Source organism: Dufourea novaeangliae, unplaced genomic scaffold (assembly GCF_001272555.1).
Source record: "Dufourea novaeangliae isolate 0120121106 unplaced genomic scaffold, ASM127255v1 scaffold124, whole genome shotgun sequence".
Lineage (NCBI taxonomy): Eukaryota > Metazoa > Arthropoda > Insecta > Hymenoptera > Halictidae > Dufourea > Dufourea novaeangliae.
In genome coordinates, this window is record NW_015374010.1 from 3,583,437 (window position 1) to 3,609,213 (window position 25,777).

The following is a 25,777-nucleotide window of genomic DNA, read 5'->3' on the forward strand; positions in this document are numbered from 1 at the left end:
CTCAGTTTCTGCGAGCACCGCAAACAAATTGTGCACTTCTACGGCTCTTAGAGACGAACAGGCTTCTGTCTGATTGGCGATTGCCCTGGCTTAGGTCCTTTCCTGACGGAAACTGGAGCAAGCTTTTCTCACCTTCTTCAAATTCACCGATTCATTGTAGAATTTGTTCGATAAAAAATCCTATTGTTCGATAGTAAATCCTCAATGAGTGTTCGAAGCTTCCTCGGCACTAACAAAGAGAGGTCCCCAGGTGTAATGCTGACTTTTTAATAAGGTTTAACACAGTATAGAATAGAGCTTGGAATTCCTCAGCCAATGATATTTCTTTCTCTCGCATATGGCCATTAGTACATAAAATATTTAATGTTCAATACCGAAGAACCTTCGAACACTCATCGAGGATTTCCAGTACTCTAAAGCATACTTCTTCTATAATAACTTCCAATAATATACAACTGTGCCCTTTGAAAACAACCACTGTAAACTACAAAACCACGTATACACGTTAAAAATCTAGGTCAAATTCTACCGAACCGTTGTCGTTCAATGGTTAAATAATCCAAGAAACGATTCCGTCGGGTTCCTCTCCTCCACCAATCAGCAACACGCGATCGGACCTCGCCGAACGTTTCCCCGAAAAAACGCAGACGGGGCGGCTAAGGTAAACAGGTATCCGCGGAATACATTATTGAATCGCGTGTGTGAGGGGTGACGACGGGGTGTTAAGGCCGCCCTCGTGGCGACACGCCGTTACGTGGCTTTTTGTGTGTGTGTCTGTGCGTGCCAACGCCATTATCGTACGTGGAAATTATTACGCGGGACACGGTTAGGACGAGGCTGCGAAAGGACGACGATTTTGGGCTGTCTGCTGTCGTGCTCCCGTTTCTCGACGAGCACGCAAGAGATCCGCTAGACGGGAATATTATTGCTTCGGAGGTGGGGACTCTGTGGCGAACGTTTAAGCGGTTATAATAATGGTGATCGTGGACAAAAATACAGGTATTACAGATTATGTTCCGACCCGAATAGCGTCTGGGATTTTGGTATTACGAGACCATAACGGGGGGATAATTGTGACTTCTGGTGTTCCATTTACGACTATCTATTTAGTTTTCTGTTATTGGGGAAGAGTGTATAGAGGGTGAGTCACTTAACTCTACTATCTTTAATTATTTGTAGCCCGAGTTCTCAACTGCTTTAACTCCATTTTGTTCAAAAAAAAATTTAGTTAATTAATTTATGTGCGTCTCGTTGATGCAAAAAATACGCATTCACCATAATATAAGGAAAATTCAACCGAGAAAACAACAGATATTCTTTTAAGTCTTAACTCTGAAACTATGAAAGTTGTTAATCTCCAAATACTAACTACTAAATATACATGTCTGCACCTTTCCAGAAATGACAATTACTCTGCAATACAGTGATTCCTCGATGAATGCGACACGAGCAAAACGGCGTTCTTACCACCACTGCAAAATACACCAGATTATGTCCCCCTTAAAACCATTCACTTCTTGTCTCAACCATTTTTTTCATACAGTGAATAGTTTTCCAGTAGTTTATATGTTTTATTTATGACCGAACACTGTACATGTAAAATGGGGATTGCTCTGAAAAAAGTAGTTCACGGATGGCGCCACTGTAACCGAGGACAGAGAGTGGGCAATAATTGTCAGGTCTGGGTTAGCTGGCTAGAAAAGAATTGATCAAGACCTCTTCTGTTTCCCTCCCCTTCGTCCCGGGACCACTTCTTTCAGCGACAGAAAACATTCTCTGCGGGAACCATTAATCTAGTTTCAGTGAATTGAGTCGGACCACGGTTATTTTTCAAACGGGGAACACAGGTTCGGGGGAGAGATGTATTGTTACAAGGCGGCGCGTGGTTGTTAAATGTCGTCAATTCTTCAGCGATAAATCGGAGGAACGAACGATTCGGTTGTTCTCTTTTCGCGATAGAAGGATTCGATGAAAAGGATCGGGGGATTTATTGCCTATGATTTTCGAGGATAGAATTCTTGGTTTTCTGTGTTGTTAGATTTTACGGTTTAAAGAGAGTAAATGCTGAGGAAGATATTCTTGAAATTGGAAGGTAGAGAACAGGGGATGAAAGCAGTCGGTAAAGTTAATATATTAGTTTTAATACGTTAAGTAATAAATTGATTCTGAGACTGTTATAGGGAGGAACTATAATCTGAAGATTGAAGGATCGATGGATTGTTTAGATGAATGAGTCGAAAAACGTTTGAATTTTCTTTAAATGGAGTCACTTTTAGATTTTGCTGCATTTCTTTCATTTATATTCTGATTACATAGTTCTAAGAATTCTTATCGTACAATTTTAAAAGGGATTTTAAACAGATTTTTAATTGGCTGAATAAACCGTGAACGTTTCAAACAGATTCCAACAAAAATTAAGTAATAGCGATACCTTCCATTTTCATGTTCGAAAATTATTAATAATACAAAACAAAATGTAGAAAGAAACTTATGATTACATTCATGTAATATACTTTGCTGAAGTAAGAACGAAACCACTGAAAGTATGTCTGATCGTCCGTCTGGATCTACTTAACAGAGGAATACAAAGTGCCTCTCGAGCGTCTGCGATATAACGTGCATGAACTACTTGCATTCCTGATAAACTCCCAGGAGTATTGCCCTTCCTACAACACTCCGCCCCCGTTCTTCACAAAAGTAAAGGTTTACTTGTACAGAACGTGAACAGTGAAAAATTATATTAAAATATAAACTGTTATATATTTTTTGATGATTCTAAATAATAATGACTGTGTAATACGTTCTAATTACAATTACTACATTGTATTCAATATGCAGTAAATGTTACAAGGCATTACAAAATTACTGAAAGTTTACAGTAAATATTGTTGAAGGATTATTAAAGTTGTATGAAGAACATTTATAAACAGGGTGTCTCATTAGGGGTAACTATTTAGAAAGGGAATTTGCACTAAAGGTGTACACTACACTATTCCCATCAGCACGTAGAACATTTTTCGATTAAAAAAAAACAAAATTTTCTAATTTTGGCGCTTACAATGGTTTCTATAATAACTCTTCAATTGTTAATTTTGACTTTAGCATTGGTTAAATACTTCAAGTAGGCTGTACGTATAGAGTAATGCTTCTGAAACAGTATATTCCGATATTGTATGACGCGAAGACGCAAACGGAAACTGATGGTTGCCGCGAGATTCGAAGACATATTAACACGGCCGAGTGTTCCAGCGTAATACCAAGTCCCATCCCTCTCAGCACAGGCCATCCGGGTCTCTATCGCCGGCACATGGCAGTGGCCAGCCGTTTCTCGTGATTTACGGCTATTGCCCTGCAAACTCGATTATAATGATGCAGGGACACGCCGCGCCGAATTACACGCGGAACCACGCGGCTCGCCGGATTTTCATTAAACGATAATCATCTTCCGCGAATACGCCGGAACTTTCATCTTTCGTCGCGTTATTTGTGTACTTTTGTCACGACTCGAAACACACATGGATAATCAGTCTAGTTAACATAATTCATTTTGGTAGTTGGATCGTTATACGAGAAACTTAATAGGTATCTATAAACAAATAATACAGACACCTCTCGATTATCGTCCCGAACTCGGTTCCACGCCAGGACAGTAATCACAAAGGGAGAAATGCTTCCGACCCACGTAAATTCGATTTTTGACCGGCACCCAAGCCTCGGCAACAAAAACGAAGGGGCAACAAAGTATGAACTTGGGGGACAAGTATACACGTGAGGATAACGCCTGGACAATAATCGTATAGCTTCATCCCACAACTGTAGAGACTGTTATCACCCCCTTAACATGGACGATAAAAAAAAACACGTGTCAAATATTTTTTAGAGAACTATCTCCAATATAAGTGTCACTAAAATCGGTTCGGCGGATTCGGCAAACATGTTTCCTTATTACGTAGATCTTTCAGTCTCGAAAGCTATGATTAACAAAATTTTTGTCAATGAGATGTCTTCTGTATAAACAGCAAGCGATATTTAAGAATTGTCGCATCAGAATTAAACTTATAAAATTATGTATCAAACGGAATAATTGCACATTGACAATGAATCAGACGAAATCCGTGAAATGTTGAGAAACGACGTAAGGGTGTTAATATGCAAACGGAATCCCCGAGGCTGGAATCTTGATTATCCATCGTGTAACTAGCTTACTGACGATCGCTCTTCTGTTTGCGCCTATAATTAGTGTTTGCAAAGCATTGTTCTTAAGCCCGAGAACCCTGAAACGGCACCCCAAGTTGATAAGTTGCGCGGAATCACCGTGGAAGGTCCCCCATTTCGTTGGTGGAATCGACTGCAGGGTAAAAGTCTAATGAAGGAGGTTACGAGGTTACTTCTGGATCCTCTGAATTATTGCGTGATACTCGTGAGAGGGATAAGATACCTTCTCGTCTGCTAGGATTCATGGGCTGTTTGTATAAATTTTCAGTCTATTCTCCGCAAATGTTGACGGAAATACTCATTCCCCTTTAGAATAAATTTGAATTTGAACCTTAGACATCTCATTTATTTCCTCGACGACACTGACAACTTATTGTTAAAATTAAAATACCGGAATATAGATCGTTGCAGAAAACTAAAATTATTTCGAAGTAGATTGAAAAATACGAAATACTCATTTCCTGTAGAATAAATAATATTGCAATCCCCAAAAGGTGATTTAATTCCTCGATAACATTGATAAAGATGGCGACATCCTTTCAAGAACTTGGAATTAAAATAGTAGAAAAACGTCATTATCGATAAGCTTTGGTAGTCAAAAACTTTATTAACAAGCTTCCAGGATAGAAAAAGAACGAAAAAAAAGTGTATTAAATCTGAATGAACAGGGTGAAAATAAGGCGAATGATAATATCACGAGGATCGAAGGTTAAGTGGATAAGAAGCGAACGCATAATACGCTGTCGCCTCTTCGCAGAGTTAATAAAGCCGCGCCGGGCAGTTTAGTTTTCGTTAAGCCCGATCGGACGCTTGAATCCGCCGAAGGCCACTTTCATAATCGTTTCGGAAGCACATTAAGAGTCAAAGTAAACTGGAAACTTTAACGAGCGGAGTTTTAAGCCGATTAACGTCTCCTCGAACTCCTCAAATATACACAGGACTCTCTCCTCGACGCACGGCCGGAGATAGGCAAGTTCGCCAGGACAATCAGCTTACCCGCGGAGTTTCTTTTCACGATCCGGTGTGTACACAAATGAATCTTCTATGAGACGGGCGCCGACCGGAAACGGGCTTGCACGAAATGTAATTGGAATCGGGACACACCATTTGTTGGATTCTCTGTCGGAAGTTTAATTGATCTCGTTGCTTTGGTTCTGCAATCAGACTTCTCGATCACTTGTAAAGAGTTATATTTCGTTTCTGGCTCTGGAAATCTTCTCTCTCAACAGTTGATTTTTGTTAATTATGAAATTGATGTTGGAATAGCGGGAAAGAAATGACCGTTTGGGATATGTTGAGTTTATTGTTGTCCTTGCTATAATTATTGTAAAATATATGAAACTTTTTTGAAAAATATAACTGCAGCATGTTTTTTTCATTTAAAGAAAGAAACTCAAAATTTGAAGGTAATTTAAAACTGTATGCTAAAAGAGTTCGTTTGACATGCCTTCTTTATTCGATGAGGTTGCCAACGACCCTACAGTGGCACTGCCCGAAACAATTATAGGATCGCTGCCATGTGATCTCTTATTGCTCCCCCTAATGCAAGGAAACGAATCGAACGCTCGTAAATCCACGATATGAAATTTCTAGCAATTATACATGTCATTGGCAGACACAGTGACTGCAATACATAATCCTCTAACTCTTCTAAGCAGTGTATTTGACCAAATACACAACGTACCTACTCCGTCCCAGACACAAATGCGCGCTCAAAGGATAAAATATGTATACAGGGTGAACCACAAATCCTGATCAGTAGAGATTGCTCTGTTATTAGCAGTCCGATCGAAAATGTTTTTATCAGGTATAGCATGGTTTCGAGAGAGCTTTAACGTGATTATAGCAAATTTTTTGTCAACTCTTTTTTGTCATGACTTTTTAAGGTCACCTTCAATTTTTTGCAAATACACCTATAATTTTTTCACGCCTATCTGTTAGACGATTTCAAGATGAATTCGGTAAGTATCATAACATAACATGTGTTACTTTTTTTTTCATCTGAGTCGAGAAAAGATTAAAGAAATATTCGAACTGTATTATTACAAAGAGTATGCTACGCCATTGTACGCGTTCCAATGTTGAGCTCTTTCCTACTGTTTGTATACATTTCGCTCTGTACATTGGAACACATCTAATGATATCTACTGATCACGATTCGTGGTTCACCCTATATATCCATTCGAAAAGTTTTCCGCGCGCAGAAGCGACACGTGGAAACTACAGCCGCTAAGTATAATTGCCAATTAATCTTCATTAAACCGTTCCGAGTGACTGCAGATGGCTCCTCGCCGATAGAAAACAATTGGACGTTGCCCCGAAAGTCGGCAGTTAGGCTCGAAAGTTGGCCAAAGAAAGCCACTGCCGCAAAGGGAAAACGGGAAAGGGTGTTGCCAAGCGTTGAGGAAAAGCTTCCTAGACCCTTCTACCCCCTTGAAAAGCTTAAATCGGCTTCATATCTCACAGCCTCCGGGACCCTCTTGTATCTCTAATCAGATCATTAAGCCCCGCGGAGCGTGCGCATGAAGAAATTTGTCGACGGAAGTCGCGCGCGAATCGCCGCCACCCTCCGAAGAAACGGATAATCGAATCACCGCGGCTGGGCGAGAAGGGGGTTGCGGAATTTTTTCTTTTTTTCCTACGATCGCCTTCGATTCACGCGAGCGTGGATAAACCTTTTGGTACACACCGAATCATTAGCGTGGAACCGTAACGCGCACAGGCTGCTTTGAAAACGAGGTAGGACAAAACGATGTTCGCGTGTTTATCTTACTTACTACTCTATCGCGGAGGACACGTACTTCTTGGTTCTTTGTGGAGAATATCTTCCTTCTGGTATTTGTAGATTGTGGATTTTCTTGAGAATTTGAATTTTCGCTGCGGTTCTGAAACTGTCCACCTTTCGATTTTTATGAAACTGTGAAATTGTCTCAAATACTCCCATATGGAATACTACACATCTTTATTGTATATTTATAAACATATGTTTTTTGATTTCCCTTATGCTACTATGAATAATTGAAGTTAAAATATCATCTAAACTAATTGTTTTTTTTGTATGAATAGGTTAATACTTTTTTAACTTCCCCGAAGAATTTTCAATAGATATCGCACAATTGTGTCGAAACGCAGGAAGTATTGTCGCAAGGTTCATCAGTTTAATTGAATTTTCAAACATTAATATTTCACGGCCGAATTGGCGCGCCGAAACGCAAACGAAACGAAAGAGCGTAACAATGCTACCCAACCTCGCGCAAAGAGGCGAAAGAAATTGGAGGCCGGTTCAATTTGAATCTCTTTTTCGACGGGAATTAAAATTGGACTGCCACTTCAAGCGGATCTGATTTGTTTCAGGATGGAGGAATCGTCACGGGGGTTGCTGCAACACAAGCACAGGGCCGAACAGCTGAAGCAAGAGAAGACTGCGCTGACGCTTTCTTATGAGGTGAGTTTTGGGATACTTGGAGCATCAGTAATTTCATTCCTTATGCATGGATAGACAATTAATTAATTTTAACCCCGTAACAATATCACCCCAAGAATAACTCCCCGCGAGAAGAATATCACTTTCGTAAAATAAAAAATACACCTGATATCTAGGAAAAACAATAAGTGTTGCCAATCATCTTCAATTCTAAGGGTTTTGGTACGTTAATAATAATAATATAATAAAAATGTCGATTTAAGGAATGTGTTGAAGTTTGGCTTCTAAGGAGTGAACATAGGTAATTTTGTGTAAGGACGGTTTGCTAATAATTTCAACCCCTCAGAAAGTGTTTCGACACGTTTATTGATTAACATATTTATTGTTCATTATACAGAGTATTACACTTAAATTAAAAGCTCATAAAATCCAATCTAAAAATTATTCCACTACATCTGAACTACCCCATAAAGAATATACAGTAACAGACAAAAAAGTTACCACTTTTCTAATCGTTTTTACTTTTATTATTTCTTAACATCAGCTTAAAACCTGGGTTTTATACAACTTTTAATCCTCTATCAAAATATATACTAACCACATACTAAAGTTTTAAGTCGATATTAAAAAATACTAAAAATATTTTATGTACAAATTCACCCCTCAAACGAGTTCCACGTTTATACGGACGTCAGTATAAAGGCATTGCTTGCGACAGTTCGACGTCCATACATGTTTCCTGGTTTTTTTAATATTCATTTGTAATATATTAAATAGTTACGTAGATTAATTAAATTAATATATTAATAATGAAATGTATTAAATCTCTACGAAACAATGGTAATAGGTAATTACTTGCATGATTGGTTAATTCGTGCCCTTTTCATACGTTTGTTGTTTATTTACAAAAAGCCAAGATACAATCTACGCTTGAAAGCATTCTCCATTACTTTCTACACATTTACGCCATTCCTCGGTTAGTTACCGATTCCCCTCTCATAAAAATACTGACAATTTAGAGTCAATAATTAATTCTTGGATCCACGAATTAATTTTTGCACCTAACAAAACAAATCGAAAAGTGGTAACTTTCTTATCTACTGCTATACATTCCAATTACAACCTAACACTGATGATCCAAAAGACCCACCCAGAATACTTCAAACAAGAAAGTAAGCAACTGCTAACAAGTACCAAAACCCACCCCCTCGAACAACCACAAAACAAACACCCAAGATCCAAACTGAACATCCCGTTCAGGGAGGGAGGTAACAAGAGGAGTTACTTTCACGTTTCATTCAACCCCTATTCTCGTTGTAATTGAAAATTCGCGTGCGTAGATCAATTACTGGCCAACGGAGTCTCTCCAGCTGTCGGATGGAATTATCCGAACGCGAGTTGTTCGAAGTAACTTCTCGTCGGAAGATCGGCAACCATCGAGAACAGAAGGCTCTTCAGAGTGGGGGGGGGGGGGGAGGGGGTGGAAGTAGAGGGTAAGGGGTGTGTTTGCAGGGGTGAGTTGCACGCTTCGAAAGTAAAATCGAACGGCTAGAAGAGAACTCTTGCAGGCGTGCCACGGTTCCTCGTAGCCGATAGAGGGATTTTCAGGGGTTCGTGAACGTTCGGTGTGGGAAGGCCGACATTAAACCCGTCAGAGGGGGCGGGGGAGATCGAGCAACGATCGATAATAAACGGGTATTCCGTGGGGCCAGTGATGCACACCCCTACGTTCCTGAATCTACGACTCTTTTAGAAGCAAACCGGCCGTGAACGAGATAGTGCGTAACGGTTCTAAGGGTTCCCTGGTAAACGCAACCGTTTACTATGTTTCTCTCCCTTTCCACACCCCCCCCCCCAACTCTACGCGGTGCGCGCCCTGGCGGCGTTATTTTGTTAAGTCCTGGAATATTGGCCGTCTGCAAATACACGGGGCAAACGCGTATCGCCCAGTTATTGCGCCAGCAACCGACTACAATATGAACTGGAAATTTGTTGTGCCCCCCTGTATGAACGGAATGTGTACACAGAAGTGTTCCAACGTTGGAGAGGGGGGGGGGGGAGGCACGATGTTCTACAGTAAATGACAATGTTAACCTGTTTGGGTTAACCTCCCTGACTGGGCAAATTTTCGAATCTCAACTTGTAATAATAACAATTTTAGTTTACTTAAAATTTGGAAATTTGTACTCGAAACTGCATTCTCTTATTAGATCTTAACTAGTGTCTTGGGATAAACCAATACCGTGGACAACCTAAAATAGCATATTTAGTGGATTACATTTCTGTAGGTAATTAATAGTCCCTATTTATCAACCATAACATCATTATTACAATCATTATGTGTTAGTTTTATACTTATATGTGGAATAAAATATACATTTTAAACAAACATATTTAAAATGAATATTTTATTATCATTATATATGTAAAAGTAACCACTGCATATCAAATTCTTACTTAAATAATGTTAAATTAATAAGGGCGACGATACTGTTTTTGCACCCGGGCGGCTAATAACCCAGAAACAGCCCTGACGAAAACTATATAGCAACAAGCAATTTTCACCGCATAAACATTGTACAGCATAATACATACCCCAAATGGAGCTCATAACCTAAGCCGAAGTCATCTCGCGTACATTTTCTTTTCCACTCGATACCCAAGAGAGCTCCGTTAACTCTTCAGAAAGCCGCCGTTTGATCCGTACCCATGCCACGTCGACGTCGCGGCAGAAGTTATCGAAGAAACTAATGGAAACGTCAAGCCTAAACGTCCATCCCGCTAGTGGACATGCAAGACCCAACCAAACATCGCGCATTCCCCCCCCCTGGTTCGTTTAATCCCGTCGAAATCGAGTATCCGTATGGCAGTTAAGAGGACGAAATAAATTGTATCACGTGTACTCTCGATCCACCGCGTTTCAAGACCATTGTCTAGCATCGTGTCGCCGCCAGGAACAATCCTGCATGACAACTCGCAGCGAAACACAATATAACCAACTGGCTCGTGCCATGAACGGCTGTTATTGGACGACGAGGGGGGGGAGGGACCTTTTTACGCGAGTGTCATCGTGGCGCCCCCTTCCAGCTTCCGTGTATACAAAAAAGATAACGGCCCCGACAATGAACGCTCGGCTGCCCCAGGACGGAGAGAGAAAGGACCAAAGTAGTTTTGTTATCTGATCGTGCTTATCGACAACGCGCCGAAGGGAACCGATATTTCGCGATACACACACCCCTCTTACGGTCCTGACTGGCAGAACGAAATCGGATGAACCACTCGAACGGATATAAATTTAAGGAGAGCACCGTAGAATTGAAATTGAGGGGGGAGGGGGAGGAGGTACGCCCGATGGGATAAACGATGAGTGAGCCCCACGTAACGTTAAGTACCCCCCGTTTAGCTGGGTACTCGATTCTGAAGTTGGAGGGTTTAACGGAGTTAGATTTAATATTGTTGCATGTTGGACTTTTTCCCGTAGAGTTTGAATTTCATCTTCTGTGTTTCTAAATCTGTTTACAAATTGGGACATGGTATGGTTCTGTTGATGGTAGGAATACGTGGAAGCTGACTCCTTAGATAGAAATACATCTAAAGCAGAAAATGCTATTTTATTTAGTGATAGCTTCGCTCTCTAGAGCAGAGGGTTAAGTCGTGGTAGAGTTAAAAATGAACGAAAAATCGTGAAATCGTATTGTCTTACTCCTAATCGTAGAATCTTACCCATTCTACTTATAGTATGGGTGTTCATGCAAATTTACGTACATTGCAAAGAGGCTGGATTATTTAAATACCGTAACAAAATTTTTCCGTAAAGTTAATATCGCAGTATAATTTAAAACAAGTCTCACAGTCTCTATTAACTAAACGTATATATATTCGACGATTTATGACTTAAAAAACGAAATACAGCGTGTCTGACTACATACGGCCTTTATCACTGTGGCAGTCAATCCGTTAAAGTAAGATCTGGGTAAAACAAAAAACGTATTCGTAAAATGCAGCAGTATATATGTATGAGGGCTGTTTGATAAGGCACTAACTTTTTTTTAACATTTATTTCAATTTTACACCAAATCTATTTACTCTGCTTCCGTCGAGTATACTCGTCATAGCTTAAAAATAATTAAGCACACAAGTGCACGTTTTCAAAATGAAATAGAACCCTTAAGAGATTAATGGGTTACAATTCCTCGATCCTCCTTTTCCTACAGTTCCCCCATTTTTCGCAGGGTTTGCTCCCATAAATACTTCAAGAAAAACTTTACAATCGGAACGCAGTTATTCGCGCGATTAACTTCGATTCTTGCATTCAATTAAATGTCACGTGTTCGACCCTGATTGTTCCGCCTCACGTGTGCCATCCTCTCACCCCTGTGCAAATACGTCACCGTCGTTCGACGCGTCTCTCGAGCCTGACGACACCCGCGCGGGTTGGGTTCCTTCGAGGCTCTCCTCGAGCCGGTAACCACCGTGGCGACACCGCTTCAAAATTAGATTAGAAATTTCACAGGGCCCGATGCGTGCAATTTCGAGGCACAGAAGCGACGTTCCTGTCTCTCTACCCGTCGGCGCGTGACGATAAATTGCCGCGGGTGGCACGCGTAAAGCTGAGTCTCCATTGGTGTTCGCTAACAGTTTGCGAACAATAGATATACGTATTGTTCCTTCTAAAAGTTGACGTATATTATCCCTACAGATCATTGGCGTAACTAGAATTTTTTTCTAGGGGGCGCCAGGTCCCCTGACATTTGCCCATAACACTCCCTATCAGACATCTGTACGTAATTTATACCACGTGTGTGAGTTGCACAAAATAAAATTACACATTTTATAATAATTATTTAGAAATTTATTTAACACTAAAACTAAGAATAGAAGGATATAATTCTTAAAAATAAAAGGAATTTGAGTATATTATGTGTAGATACCTATAATTAAAATCTATCATATGTAAGCTTCAATTTTCTATTTTTTTTTTTTAATCGCATAACGGTTAAAAAACGGCTGCTTAGTTCTACTCATGACGTCTGCACTGATGCTTAAGCATAGAAACAAAATTTCGATCGAACAAGCATGCAACAAAAATCGTCCACCCTGTAGATATCTGGAACGTTAGTGGTTCGATAAAGTTTGCAAAGTTCTCGCGAGCATTGTTTGCGGACAGTGTTCATCAACTGTTTGCCGGTGAATACGCAGCTTAATGTACCGAGGACAAAGAGTAGAAACGTTAGAAACGGCGGGGCGTGGTGTCAGATGCGCCGCGGGAAGAATTACAAGAACCGGCCAGTTTGTATTTTTATTTTCCCGACTCTCCTCCCATTCACCCACCCAGGGTAAGGGATGACAGAAAATCGTTGGCCTCCCTTCACTTTCGGGAAGAAGGGGGTGTAGACATTAGCAAGGGCCTGGCCCGGCTGGCACGACTGTTATAAATCAGACACACGCACCCTCTATTAGCACCCCTGTCTCCGACAGGTCTCCGCAGCCCTAATTTAACGTTAAACGCCTTTCTGCTAATAACGCTCGCTCGTGTTATTAACTCGCGCCGCGGGCTGCGACCAACAGGCTGGCAAAAAAAAATCGCACCTGAGGAACGATGGGATCTCGATCCTTTCGCAGGACTCTAGGAATCCCACGTCTGTAGAAATTCTTCAGAAAGTGTCTTCTGAAATAGGTAGCGTCTGTTTATCGACGGTACGCGTTGAATAATGATTAGATTCGATGGGAGATTAATGGCTTTACGTCACTTGTGTTGCGAGACAGTAAAAGGTACAACACAGCAGCCATCTTTGTTTACGTTTAGGTTATGTGTGTTAGGAGCAGTGTCACCGTCAACTTAGGTAGCTTAGTTGGTCAAAACAGTCGCCTGAGAAGAAAACAACCGCGACAACTTTTGATCCAGTAACTGATTGGCTGATTTTTTTTCTTCTAGACTAGGTTAGATGTCACATGGATAAAATCTCACGAGGTGTATATATATATATAAATTAAGTATGTTGAAAAACTAACACTTTTTTGATAGATAAACGCGTAGAGGTCATATGAAGGTCAACCTCAATTTTTTAAATAGAAAGATATGTTTCATAACATACCTTCATAATACTCTATTAGATGGTACATAAAACAACATGTCTTTCCATTTAATAAACCGAAGTTGACCTTCATATGACCTCTACGAGTGCACCTATAATAAACTATTCACATCAAATTATGTGCTCCTCGATGCCACGAAAGTTTTGTCTGACACATTTTTTTCTATCACCAATAACAAGCCAGGATATTCAAGTGGTCCGTTTTAGATGTCCCATCCTGTATACTGTTCAGCTAAAATTGGGCCCAAATCACTCGACGACTCAGTGCCGCCTCTCAAGGGGTGGATCTAATTTTACGAGGTGGCTGGATCGTGTCCATCGACAATAAGTGTCTCCTTTTTTCTCTGTTCGCAATCAGGCACGCGTGCATCAGTATCAGGCACAGATCTCGAAGCTGCAGCTGGAGAACGAGTCGATGAGGGGTCAGCTGCGCGGCTTGGAGGCTGCGTGTGCTGGTGAAGTGCATGCCGCGCTGGTGGCGCGTCTGGCGACCTTGGAGACGGAGCACGCCGCTTTGGCGCGTGACGCGGACGCGCAGCGTCGCCAATACGAGCGGTGCCTGGACGACGTCGCCAACCAGGTGGTCCGCGCCCTTCTATCCCAAAAGGTTCATTGCTAATGCTCTCGTTACCACCGTCCTTGATTTATCTTTCTCTCTCTCTCTCACTCTTCTCTCCCTCACTACTCTTCTCTGAACGACTCTTCTTGTACTATTTTCAAGCCCACTTTAGATAACCATTTACAAGCCCACTTTGGATAACCATTGTACGAGATCCTTAACCCTTTCGTTACAGACACGGTTGTACGTGTAATACGCGCTTATGCTTTGAAGCAATGGAAAAGTTTGCAATATAATCTATATTATAGATAATTATTTAACCCTTTTAGTACCCAAACGCTGAAATAAAAATTATAAATTCTGATATCGGAAAGTGACGAAAGTATAATACTTCCAACATTTTTTTTTATGTAAAACAATATACAGTTTACAGAAAAATAAAAATAAGCGTAAAATTATCTTCGTTTTTAGACAAATATGTATTAATTTTAATAAATATCTTCGAAGATGCATATTTTCGAAGGTATTTCTAGATGGTGCACAGAAAAGCTGTCGGGTACTAAGAGGGTTAAATAGGAAAATAGAAATTCAGCGGTGACTTACTTCTGATGAAATGTATAGTGTCTCGTCTGGTTCAATAGTTTAACCTTCGGATCACAATGACTGGGGTCATTTTTAATGTTTATTTATTTTGTCATAATGTTTCTCCAGAAAAGGATAATACTTGGTTCGTTTTTATTTTACCCATAATACATAAGAATAGAGAATTTTAGGGCGGTTTCATATTTATGCCGCGCAGAGTATAGTCGCTCAGAGTAACGAAAGTGTTAAATAAAATAACATTTTAAGAAATATTCGTAAAGTCTGTTTTATTAGACTTAACCCACTAGCAGTGGTTCATCGAATTGATAACTGCCTGGTCTGGGCGTAGTAACATATAACAATAACACGTATTTACCATAAATGCAAATCTGACTGATCTGACCTGATCCTTCTTTGTGAATACACAACTTGGTTGAACGTGTCCGTCATCTGTTAAACAATCTTCACCCTTAACATGGATCCCCTCTAATCCGTCCGCATCTGCTGAGCTGGAACGTCGCAAAGCTGCAAACATATGTATATGCCTCGCATACCAGGATTAGATTCATTGTATGAAACGCAAATTATTTACTCAATGCAGAAACAGTGTTGACAAAAAATAACAAATTATCAGATCACGCTAGTAAATCAAGGTACGATAGTCTTTAATTAAACTCTTGCAAAAATTGTAATCAATTTAGTCCCTCTATTCTATTCAGGTTCATATAACCCTAAGAAAGATATTCAATTTTTAGTATTTCTCTGTGTCACATACCTAGTGTTTTAAATAAATTTCATATCCCTATACAAGGTGCCTCCGAAAGTTATGTACAAACGAACATGAGGTGAATCGACGCGAAAAAATAAGTCGAAAATATAGAATAACATTTTTTCATTTGGGACTTCGTTTTCGAGAAAATCGACTTTGAACATTAATCTGAAGCACTTGTATTCGTCGTGGTAGCAAGTAGAAACGGAATGCAAAGAACAGACGCGCTAGTCAAGTTCTACTCAATTGCACGCTTATCCAGCAGATTTTCAAAAACAATTTTCTCGAAAACGAAGCCTTAAACGAAAAAATTTTATTCTACATTTTTCCCCATCTTTTAATGTGGAATCATCTCATGACTAATTGTACATAACTTTCGGAGGCACATTGTATATTATTCTTTCCATATTGCTACTTAGGGAATAACGCATTTGTCGAATTTTTTTTTAATTCTAGTGCCGCTTAACAGAACAGAATTTTGCTAAAACAAAGTTCGCTGAAATCTAGTTTCATTTGACTATTCATAAGTTAGAAATTTAGTATTAGTTCAGTAGTGCGTTGCAAATGCTTCTGCGAGCAAAATAATCCAACATCGAAATCTCTCCAGTCCTCGTTCTTTGTCCGCTATCGCGCTTTCTATCGTTGAAATTAAATCGAATTCGGAATACGCGCTAACAATTTCGTTTTTATCGTGTATAGGGTCTCAGGGAAGAAATCGGTGCACTACAGAGGCGTATTCGGGAGCTCGAAGCTCAAAATCGAGCGCTTTCCGGGCTGCTGGCTCAAGCAGCGAGCCCAGGAAGTCCGACAGAGTTGATACAAGGAATCTTAGAAGCTGGACCGGCAGCTGTGGTAGCTGCTCTTGGTTTGGACCCAGCTTGGGTCCCATTGTCGAGGCCTCGTTCTCTTAATTTACAAATACCCGTCATGGCAGCGACGAAGTGTCGAAGAAATAGACCATTAGGTACAGTAACTAACGTGTTTACTATTAAAAAAAGAGTGCCCAATTTAAAGCACTTGAATGTTTTCCCTAAGATTATGCACAAAAACGAAAATTCAGCAGAATAACACAGATGGAATTAATCGCTAAAAGTGACTAACAGATTGCCTATTGTTTGTATTTATAGAACAATCGATCGTCCCAAATTCGGTAGAGACAAAAGGTCAATGGAATTCTTGAGATTGAACATTTAAGAGATTTTGTAACTGTTGAAGTTGAATTTGAAATATTAATAATATTAAATATTAGACAAATGAAAAATTAGATTTTTTAGTATCTACACCTTTCTATAACGTATAAATTTCAATTTAAATAATTGGAAAAATGTAGTTAATTACATTAAGAAGAAAAAATACAGGTGATTAAACAATATTAAGTAAATGAATATTTCTAACCAATGCAATGGCAAAAAAATTGAGTATGATACAAAGAATGAAACAAAAATCAATAATCATTTTCTTATTTTTATAAGTTAATTTGCCCTTTTTTATATACAATAATGTTTATTTATTGGTACATCCACCCTATCTGACTTCAGTTTCTCTGAATAAGTCCATCGAAATAAACGTATAAAAATTACAGTTATAAACCTGTATATAAACATTCATTACGACAGAAAACACTTTTATTTGTTAGATAGGATACAACAGAAATATCTTGAAGTCGCTGACAGTTTATTTGAAAAAATGTTCAGAGTGTAAATAGATCGACCGTAGTTACGACACGGTTGATCCTCGTTTAACGAATTAAATGTTATTTAATAATTCAGCCCAGAAACCGTCGGAGGAGGAAGGCAGCGAGAGTCCGGAGAGCGGAAACAGGGACGAGGGTTACTCTACGATGTCCAGCGACGTGCAGGGCGAGGGCGCCAGACAGGAACCCTCCCGGGGATTGGAGGATCTCAAGGAAGCGACCGACGAGACCGAGGCGGATGTTTCGCCAGACGCCCGTTTGGTCACCCTCGATGCTGGCGATCCGGATGTCCTCTTCCTACCGTTGAACCTCACCGTGGGAATAAATCCACGGCACAGCTACCCACCGACCAAAGACCTGTTACCGTATCAGCACGTGATGCGCAGTTTTTCCGACAGTCATTTATGCCTGAAACTGACCACAACGACCAATTTTACACCGTACAAGTTGCCCAGCCCGATGGGATCGTCGTCCCTTCTTTTGGTCGAAGAGGAGGGCTGGGATGCTGAATACGTGCAACAGTGGCTCAGGTTGGTCTATGTCAAGTAGTCAAGTTAGGGAAAATGATTTCTGGTTCGATAAGAATTCTTCCAGCAGCCTCGGTACAAATTCGATTGGATATTCAGTGCTACTTACAAAGGAAGGTTCCGAACCCGAAAATTCTGATTTTAGTGAAACTTCGCGTGAATGTAGAGCATATTAAACTATGCTTAGATCAGTTTTAGAAAATAGAAGATAGTTACAGAATAGTAAAAAAAATAGGGAAACATTTTTATACATGTAAAGTTTGACAGGTAAAAAGTTAAGTAGTAGTTTCTAAATATTTTTAGAACACCTGAAGTTAAATCACCAATTATATTTACACTCCACTATATACATATAGTAGCCTTCTAGAGTGCCTTCTAGAATTCTGTATGGATCTATAGTCTATAGGATCCATTAAGTGTCCCCGAACTGTCAGTGTAATTACTTATTTGTGTGTGTAAGATAAACGAGAAGAATAAAATTTGTCAAGCAAAAGAATGCTCAAGGGGTTGACTGTTAGCGTGTTCAATTTAAAAGAAAGACAGGTACGGCGACGGCGATTAAACGGTTAGATAAATTTCAGGCTGGACGACAGCAGGAGTGCTCAACAACATCGAGATCTCCTCGAGTTGGAATACGACAGAGCAGAATTGGAAGATTGGAGTTTCTCGTTGTCCACCGAGGATCTTGTTCAAAGTGAATCCACGGTATGGAAGGAACCCCCCACCACCACCCCCGCCCTCCCAGCAATCAAGGAGCATAATCCCTTGGAATTGGAAGAGGACGCGAACGAATGCTTATGGAATGGCGCCAGTTACCTTGCTGATAGAACAGGAGGCGAATTGGTACGTCGCTACTGAATGGAATAACAAGAGTTGATATTATTTTAGACAGGAATCAGGTCGAATATACTTATCTTTCGAAATATTATATTCTCAGGTTTTTCTTTTACAATACTCCACTTCTTTAGAAAAGATATTTCAGATATAAATAATGGTCTCATGAAATAAAAAATAAAATAGAAATATTCTACTCGAAGTTTATGTTAGTGTCATAGTGTTGTATATGACAAAATTAAAAACATATGATACAACAGCCATCAGAGCCTTTGAATAATATCGTAACACATTTATCACCACATTTTTTTATTTCACTATACAGGTTGCTCTTCTGATGGACGCCAGAGCGACCGGATCGTGGCCCTACGCTACAAGCCCCGGTGCATCGTGGAGCAGCGAGGAAGGAGCGCTCGATAACTCTAGCAAACGATCGTCAGCAGCGTTGTCCGGCTGCAGCGACGATCCAGACTCTCCATCCATCGGTACCGACTTCACCAGAGACTTTTACAGGCTGGTAAAGTTCGAGAGCACGAAGAGTCTCGCCAGCACGTCGTCGAGAAGCGGAAGACCGCCACCGGACAGAGAACAAGCTCTCCAGAGCGTCTTGTCATTCATCGCTGAACAACAAATGTATTTAGCCGAACTACCGAGCAATCTTTTGGAGCACAATAACATGCCACTTACTACGGAAGGTACGCATCTTGTTTTGTTGTTAATATTAATTTGTGTATCTACTGAATCCTATATGATACTAGTATAGAATCTATACTATACTTTTATGATTCTACTGATTCTACCCAAAAGTTTACTGAAACATTTAGTAATCTTCTCTGGTAACAAACGATTAATAATATTATATTGTAAAACGATGTTCTCTTGTTGGAGGTGACTTTCAGGAGTACCCTAGGAAGTAAGTCCCTCAAGGAGCGAAATTCCGCGGTCAAATATCTTCGAAACGAAGGGATTATTATTAAAAACAAACTTTTAACATTCAACTTTAAAAACTATTTGATCATGTAGTAGAAATTCTAGCAATTATCACGGAATTTTATTCAGATTTTTTGGAAGCTTATATAGATACGAAAAAAATAGGTCTAGATATAAAAGACCCAAGGGGGTGACGGAAGCAGTAAAAATAACCTGGGGTCACGGAAGGTTAAATAAGATGTTGGGTCGTTTACTCTGGAATGTATTTTATTACCATTACAACCAAATTAAAACTTGATCCTAAACGAAACGTATACAAAGTAAATCTAATTGTATAAATCATTTATCTATCGAATAGTTTCAGAGGAAGCTGGTGGCAAAGACGAGTGCGGAATGGAGACGATGTGCACCGAAATTGAAACATCCGTCGATCAAGACCACTGTCACACGGACAACATGATCGAAACGAGCAGTAACGACGATCTGCTGGATCAGATACCTGTCCCGTCTCTAGCACCAGAGGAAAGAATAATCAGTGCAGTGGCTTGCAACGGTGGTGTCTCATACACCACGGTTGCGCCATCGGAATTGGGCGCTGTACCTGAAGAAGACGAAGAGGCGGCCACTTCGTCTACACCTAGCACGGTTGTAAGTTTTATCCTAAAAAAAATCATACTTTTGGTTCAGAATCAATTACTCTGTTTTAATTGAAATTTACGATGATTAATATTCGAACCATGTTAATCATCAAATGAGTATTATAAAAATTACTAAATTCCTTTACTTACATACTTTTACACTATACATATTAAACTTTGTAAAATTATAATGTTCCAAAAGTATGAATATTAATTAGCTATTTATTTCTTGTTAGTATGTTAGACATGATTTTGATCGAATTACTTTCTTCTACAGTTCTACGATTTTCTTGAAATTTTTTATGGTTTTTAATGAAATATATTCTCTTACGAGAGCAGGTCAGTCCAGCGAGAGCACCTTTACTAGTCGAAGGCCGAAATCGATCACTGAGCTTCCACGAACGCGCCACATCGAAGGACGTGATAGACGAACTGAATCGAATGATCAGAAAGGGTGAGGAGAACGCCCTGACGCACGAAAGCCAATTGCCGCTTGAGAAATTGGACCTTGCCTGCTGCTGTCCAACTGGATGGGTTCACGTTGAACGAGACATTGACTTCACCGACCCGAAAGTAAGTTTTACAGTCGCTTGAATGGTCGAATTTCGGATGCCTGTACCCTGATCAGAATCAAACAAGTACTTAAGGTTGTTACGTATTATTAGTGCTGAGAGCAATACGATTAATAAAATGCCGTTTCTCCAGGCAAGAGCCAATCTATTAGACGTGATGCTAGCAAGCAGCGAAAGTTCTTCAGCGACCTCAAGCAGCGGATCAGCCGGAAGTGATTCGGGGGATGAACCGCCGGATTATCGTCACTTGCACAGATTACACCGATACCGACGTCAAAAGAAAGGTAATTATTAACGATACTCTCAAGAAAGTATCTTCTTTGTCCAATCTTGCACACCACTCTGAGATAGTTCCTTCTAATGACCGTACCTTCCGCTTAACACTGTTGTCGAGATGTGTTCAGAAATGTCAATTCACCATACAATTGGAATCTAAACCATACATTGCTTTATATTAATCATTGACTATCAAGTCACATGTGTCTACATTTCGTACTAAATAATAATCAATCTTTACTTCTATTTCTTACGACAAAAGAACCTACAAATTGCAACACATCTTTCTACAACCTTCTTCTGAGAATGGAGTATGAAAGAGTCGCTTACGCTTCTTACATTCAGGCTAACATCACTAATAACATGACAGAGTCACGCTAATATATGGGACACGTTTGTCAAGTAATTGAACTAAGAGTTACAGTTCAATAAGTTGAAACAAATGAGCAATTAAGTATTATTAGGACCAATACGGCAGAGATGAAATTGGTGAAATCGATTATTTAATGACCATAACTTATTGGGCTATATTCCAGAACAACGATCACTTCACTTCTATGTTCGATGTTTCGTACGTTAGCGTGGCCTCTCTGCACTATCGCGTCAACACATTCCAGAAACATTAACAATCAACACTGACACTGTACAGTCATACAGAAAAGAAAGAAACAGAACACGAACGCTAGAGTAGCCCTTCGCTGTACATAGCCTTTTCCACGTTTTCTGTTCAGATGGTAGCTCCTACGCGGTGTGCTTTGATTGTCACAAGAAAAGCTACGTAGTTCGGCTTAGTGACGATCAGTTTCTGTAACCGACATGCCAGTTTGGGAGGAATCGTTCCGCCGGGACCTACATTCCAACGTGAACTGTACGGCAACAACGGATTTTCCATTGGCTTACTAACCGATTATTAACCAGAAGAGAATTTAGAACGAATTCCGCTGTCGGTCGCCTTCACGCAATTCCAACCTTGCCGCCTGTAGACCATGAACAGCCTCTGAACACACGTGGTTAACACATTACGAACGTAACCTATAACTTGTAACAACAATATATAAATCATGCATTTATTTTTTATTATGTTAACTATCGACGCAAACAATGGAGCGATTAAAATGAATTCACGACCGTTTGTAAAAATTTGTACGTAATGTGTTGATAGACTATTTTTTTTAATTTATTTTTTTCTCTTGAAACCTGTCAAATTTCGGTTATTGTATTGAAAGTGGAGCGAATTCTACTGTCCCCAAAATCTTTCTCGTACTAAACATTGTTGTGTAAATAAGTTCCCGATGTTTGTCAATGTATATTGTCTTCGTGTCGGATCGTCGTATCTGGAATTGCGTCAAGGGTCACATAAAACAGTTACTTTCTCTCTCATTCTATATAATAATGGTATTGTCTAAGTATCATTGGCGGATATTCGACTGTTACACACTATCTTTAATGTTTTTCATTACTCCTCTACTATTCATCATTTGCCTTGGAGTGTGTTACTTTCAATCAGATCTTACATTGGTGTAGAAACTGTTGGCTGTCCAGGGTCACTGTCCCCACTCTGACGTACAATACTGAGAATTTAAAGAGCAGAGTTCTGAGATGGGGCTGTTATCATTTATCCTTGGATAGTCAGTATTTCTTTTCACGAATACATTGTCTCTAACGCAAACTTCATTTCTTCTAATCATGTTACACCACTCGTGGCAAACGAATAGCCCTGATCAATATTTACAGTAATAAAAGAATGTGGATTTAATTTTTTTTTTTGTAACATGTTCGCTACCGCCATATTGTTTGGAAATCGTTCGAAACGGACCACTCTAGATTTCTAATATACTGGTCTGTATAATGCATTTACCTTCGTGATTATGCATTAGAATATATAAAAAATAGGTAGATGATAAATGATACATGGAAAATTAAATGTCGAAGCGTCACATACCCAGATTTACGAAAGTATTCGAACGATGGTGTTTTCCTAATTGAAATGGATACAAATATTTAAAAATTAAATAAATTACTGTAACGTTGAAAAAAAAAACATTAAAGCAGAATATTAGGGGACTTTATATATGCAAACGTCACTTCTGGTTTGTTATACTCCACAAAAGATACGTATCGTTTGATTTACATTTTACCTGTGCATATACCTCGTGTATAGTGTATAAAATATTCTACTTTCTAAATATTTATTGTATTTTGAGTTGCACAAAAATTGTAACACCAACGAAATATGAAGTAACGAAGGTGTAATCGATAGAATAACGACGATATATGTATTAGAAGGGGCAAACGGTTAAATTTGCAATCTAAAGGAGTGCTTAATTCATCAAAAATGGCGGACAAACTTTCATCCGTGTACTATACATACACGGCAAAAAAGTGTGAGTTTCACAAATTTATCCAATTCGAGTCTGTTCCAATCATAAATGTTGCACCTCTTCGAATATTTTCGCGTATTCTGCGTATACATGACCGGTGGGGTGGTAGCGAACGTGTCCAGAACGAATCTAAGCTACTCGATCGCCACGAGGTCTCGAACCCACGAACTCGAGTGCCCGCCAATGGGAAATTTCACGGCAAGAAGGGACACACGATCAAAACGAGAGAAGTTAACTGACGATCGCACGTATAACGATGTCGAACGGAAGAAAGAGACGGATAAATGATTAAAAACACACGATAGAGACAAGTGAGGGAGAGAAAGAAAGAAAGAAAGAAAGAGAGAGGGGGCCGTGATACGTGTAAGAGTGCTAAGCCGAGCTACTCTGTGTCTGCTAGAGCCGGTATAGGAAGAGAGAGAAAAGAGATCAAGTGAGGTCTGAGGCATGTTGACCCGCTGCGCTTGGTTTCTCAGCGTCGGCGGCCCAGGCACATCGTGTGCTGCGTCTCCCATCAAGCTGGGGCTCGTCCAGGCCGTCGATCATTGGACGGGGCGAGGACTTCTTCGTCCGTTACGGGGACAAGGAACGGGAAGCTGTGGCCTCCTTCGACTTCCTTGACGAGTTCGTGGCGCCCTCCTTGGCTGGCTCCAACACCAGTCTGATCGATCTGGATGACACGACGTCTGTGGAGCTTCACAGCGACATCATGAAGCTCTCCCCGCTCTCCGATCAGCTTCGAGGCAGGACACTCCAATAAACTCGAACGCGCTAAGAGTTGTGATCAGGGATAGGCAAACTGGTCCCATAACGATTTCATAAACCCTCTTATTTTAGAATCTTTCTTTATGCTGGAATTATTTTGAACTTTCTGTTACAGTACAGTTGTACTGTTAAATTTCTTGTAAAATGGGTAGCAGTGTTGCCCTTCATATGACTGCGTTCCCTTGTATGGCTTCTGTTTTATGTTGTACCTTTGTTACTGTGAAGTTTCATTGCTTGTGAAGAAGATATCTTCGGGTATTGTCATTTGTTCAACAAAACTGATGTTGATATATTTCTTAAGAATTACGTGAACAGAGTCTAAGAGAGAGCGTACGAAGCCTATCGCAACTAGTCAGTGTAGGTCCTTGGGGGACCATATTCACATGTGTGTATATGATCCTAATCGAAAAATTATCCTGTTCAGAGATTAAAATGGTAAACTTGGATTGTTTGTGGTGCTAAACTCAGGGCAGAAAACTTGTCGATGTACGGTATTCTCCCTTTATAAGCGCGCGTTTTTAACTCGTTTATAAGGACATTACCATCCCTACCATATCATGGGACTCGGTAATAATAAACAGGGACGAACACTTTCTTTCGTTCCGCTTCATTATTGCCCCTTCTTTCAATCGGTAAAATAAAAGATATCTTTAATCTAAGCGATCCATTATCTTCTCAAAAAATAGTAAATGGCTGCTTGGTACACTCCATATGTAAAAAAGGTATGAATTTCTGTTTTACAATATAGAAATCTGTCAACTGTTTTGTTAGTTAATTAATTGTCAGTATAATTCTACTTTAGAAAAATACGAGCTTTAATGCAAATGTTTGCTAAACAAAAACATCGAATGGTATTTGTGTTGAAAAACATGAGTTTGGAACTTAGAAGAGGTGAACGTAATTGTACAGTTTGCCTATCGTCAACAAAACTCGACGCGTGCATTAGTCTGGTCTCCAGCTAACTACTATTTGTTAACATCATCCTGAGCCCACGCTCGAATATTGGAATCTGTAAATAGGCTACTCATTTTCGTACGAATAAGAACCGTTGTCCATTATCCAAACGAATCTTCGATGCCGTGCACTAAAGTTTTTATATATCCCTAAACAACCGGGCGTCGGAGATGACTACTGCGATAATAGGGAAGTTAGAAGCGTCGTCGTTTTATTCGGATGAACGAAGTTATTTACGTAACAAGAGACATAGGATGTCTCGCGTATTTCTTTTATTTCCGAGCTTCCTCTGTGCAGAATTGTTCAGTGAACCGATACGAATCAACATGACTTATTTCGTCTGTCTGATCAACACGATTTACTTTGCCTGTTGTCTGAACGATCTCTCTGTTTCAGCGGGACGATTTCATTTCGAAAATACGACTCTTCCTTGGTTACTTAAATTTCCGTGTATATTCAATCGAGACGGGCAGAAGACAATTGTTGTACTTCTATACTCTCTTGCTCAGAAGGTGGACGGTAGACTTCTTAATTAGTGTAACACTGATGTACCAGTAACTTTT

At 39.9% G+C, this 25,777-nt stretch overlaps 1 protein-coding gene across 4 annotated transcripts in view; it reads left to right on the forward strand.

The window, feature by feature from the left end:
• Positions 1 to 24,015, forward strand: part of LOC107188496 — a 380,591-nt gene extending 356,576 nt beyond the window's left edge. For 2 of the 4 annotated variants that reach the window (XM_015576793.1, XM_015576796.1), the window contains 10 exons: positions 7,570 to 7,660; positions 14,093 to 14,341; positions 16,344 to 16,608; positions 17,414 to 17,867; positions 18,446 to 18,707; positions 19,024 to 19,393; positions 19,987 to 20,276; positions 20,606 to 20,839; positions 20,972 to 21,122; positions 21,846 to 22,236. In XM_015576793.1, the coding sequence (XP_015432279.1) occupies positions 7,570 to 7,660; positions 14,093 to 14,341; positions 16,344 to 16,608; positions 17,414 to 17,867; positions 18,446 to 18,707; positions 19,024 to 19,393; positions 19,987 to 20,276; positions 20,606 to 20,839; positions 20,972 to 21,122; positions 21,846 to 21,925 (2,446 nt within the window). In that variant the 3' untranslated portion in view covers positions 21,926 to 22,236. Of the gene's footprint in view, positions 1 to 7,569; positions 7,661 to 14,092; positions 14,342 to 16,343; positions 16,609 to 17,413; positions 17,868 to 18,445; positions 18,708 to 19,023; positions 19,394 to 19,986; positions 20,277 to 20,605; positions 20,840 to 20,971; positions 21,123 to 21,845; positions 22,237 to 23,895 lie in introns of those variants that run through there. The other 2 variants (XM_015576795.1, XM_015576794.1) reach the window with 2 other exon arrangements.
• The last annotated feature ends 1,762 nt before the right edge of the window (positions 24,016 to 25,777 follow it).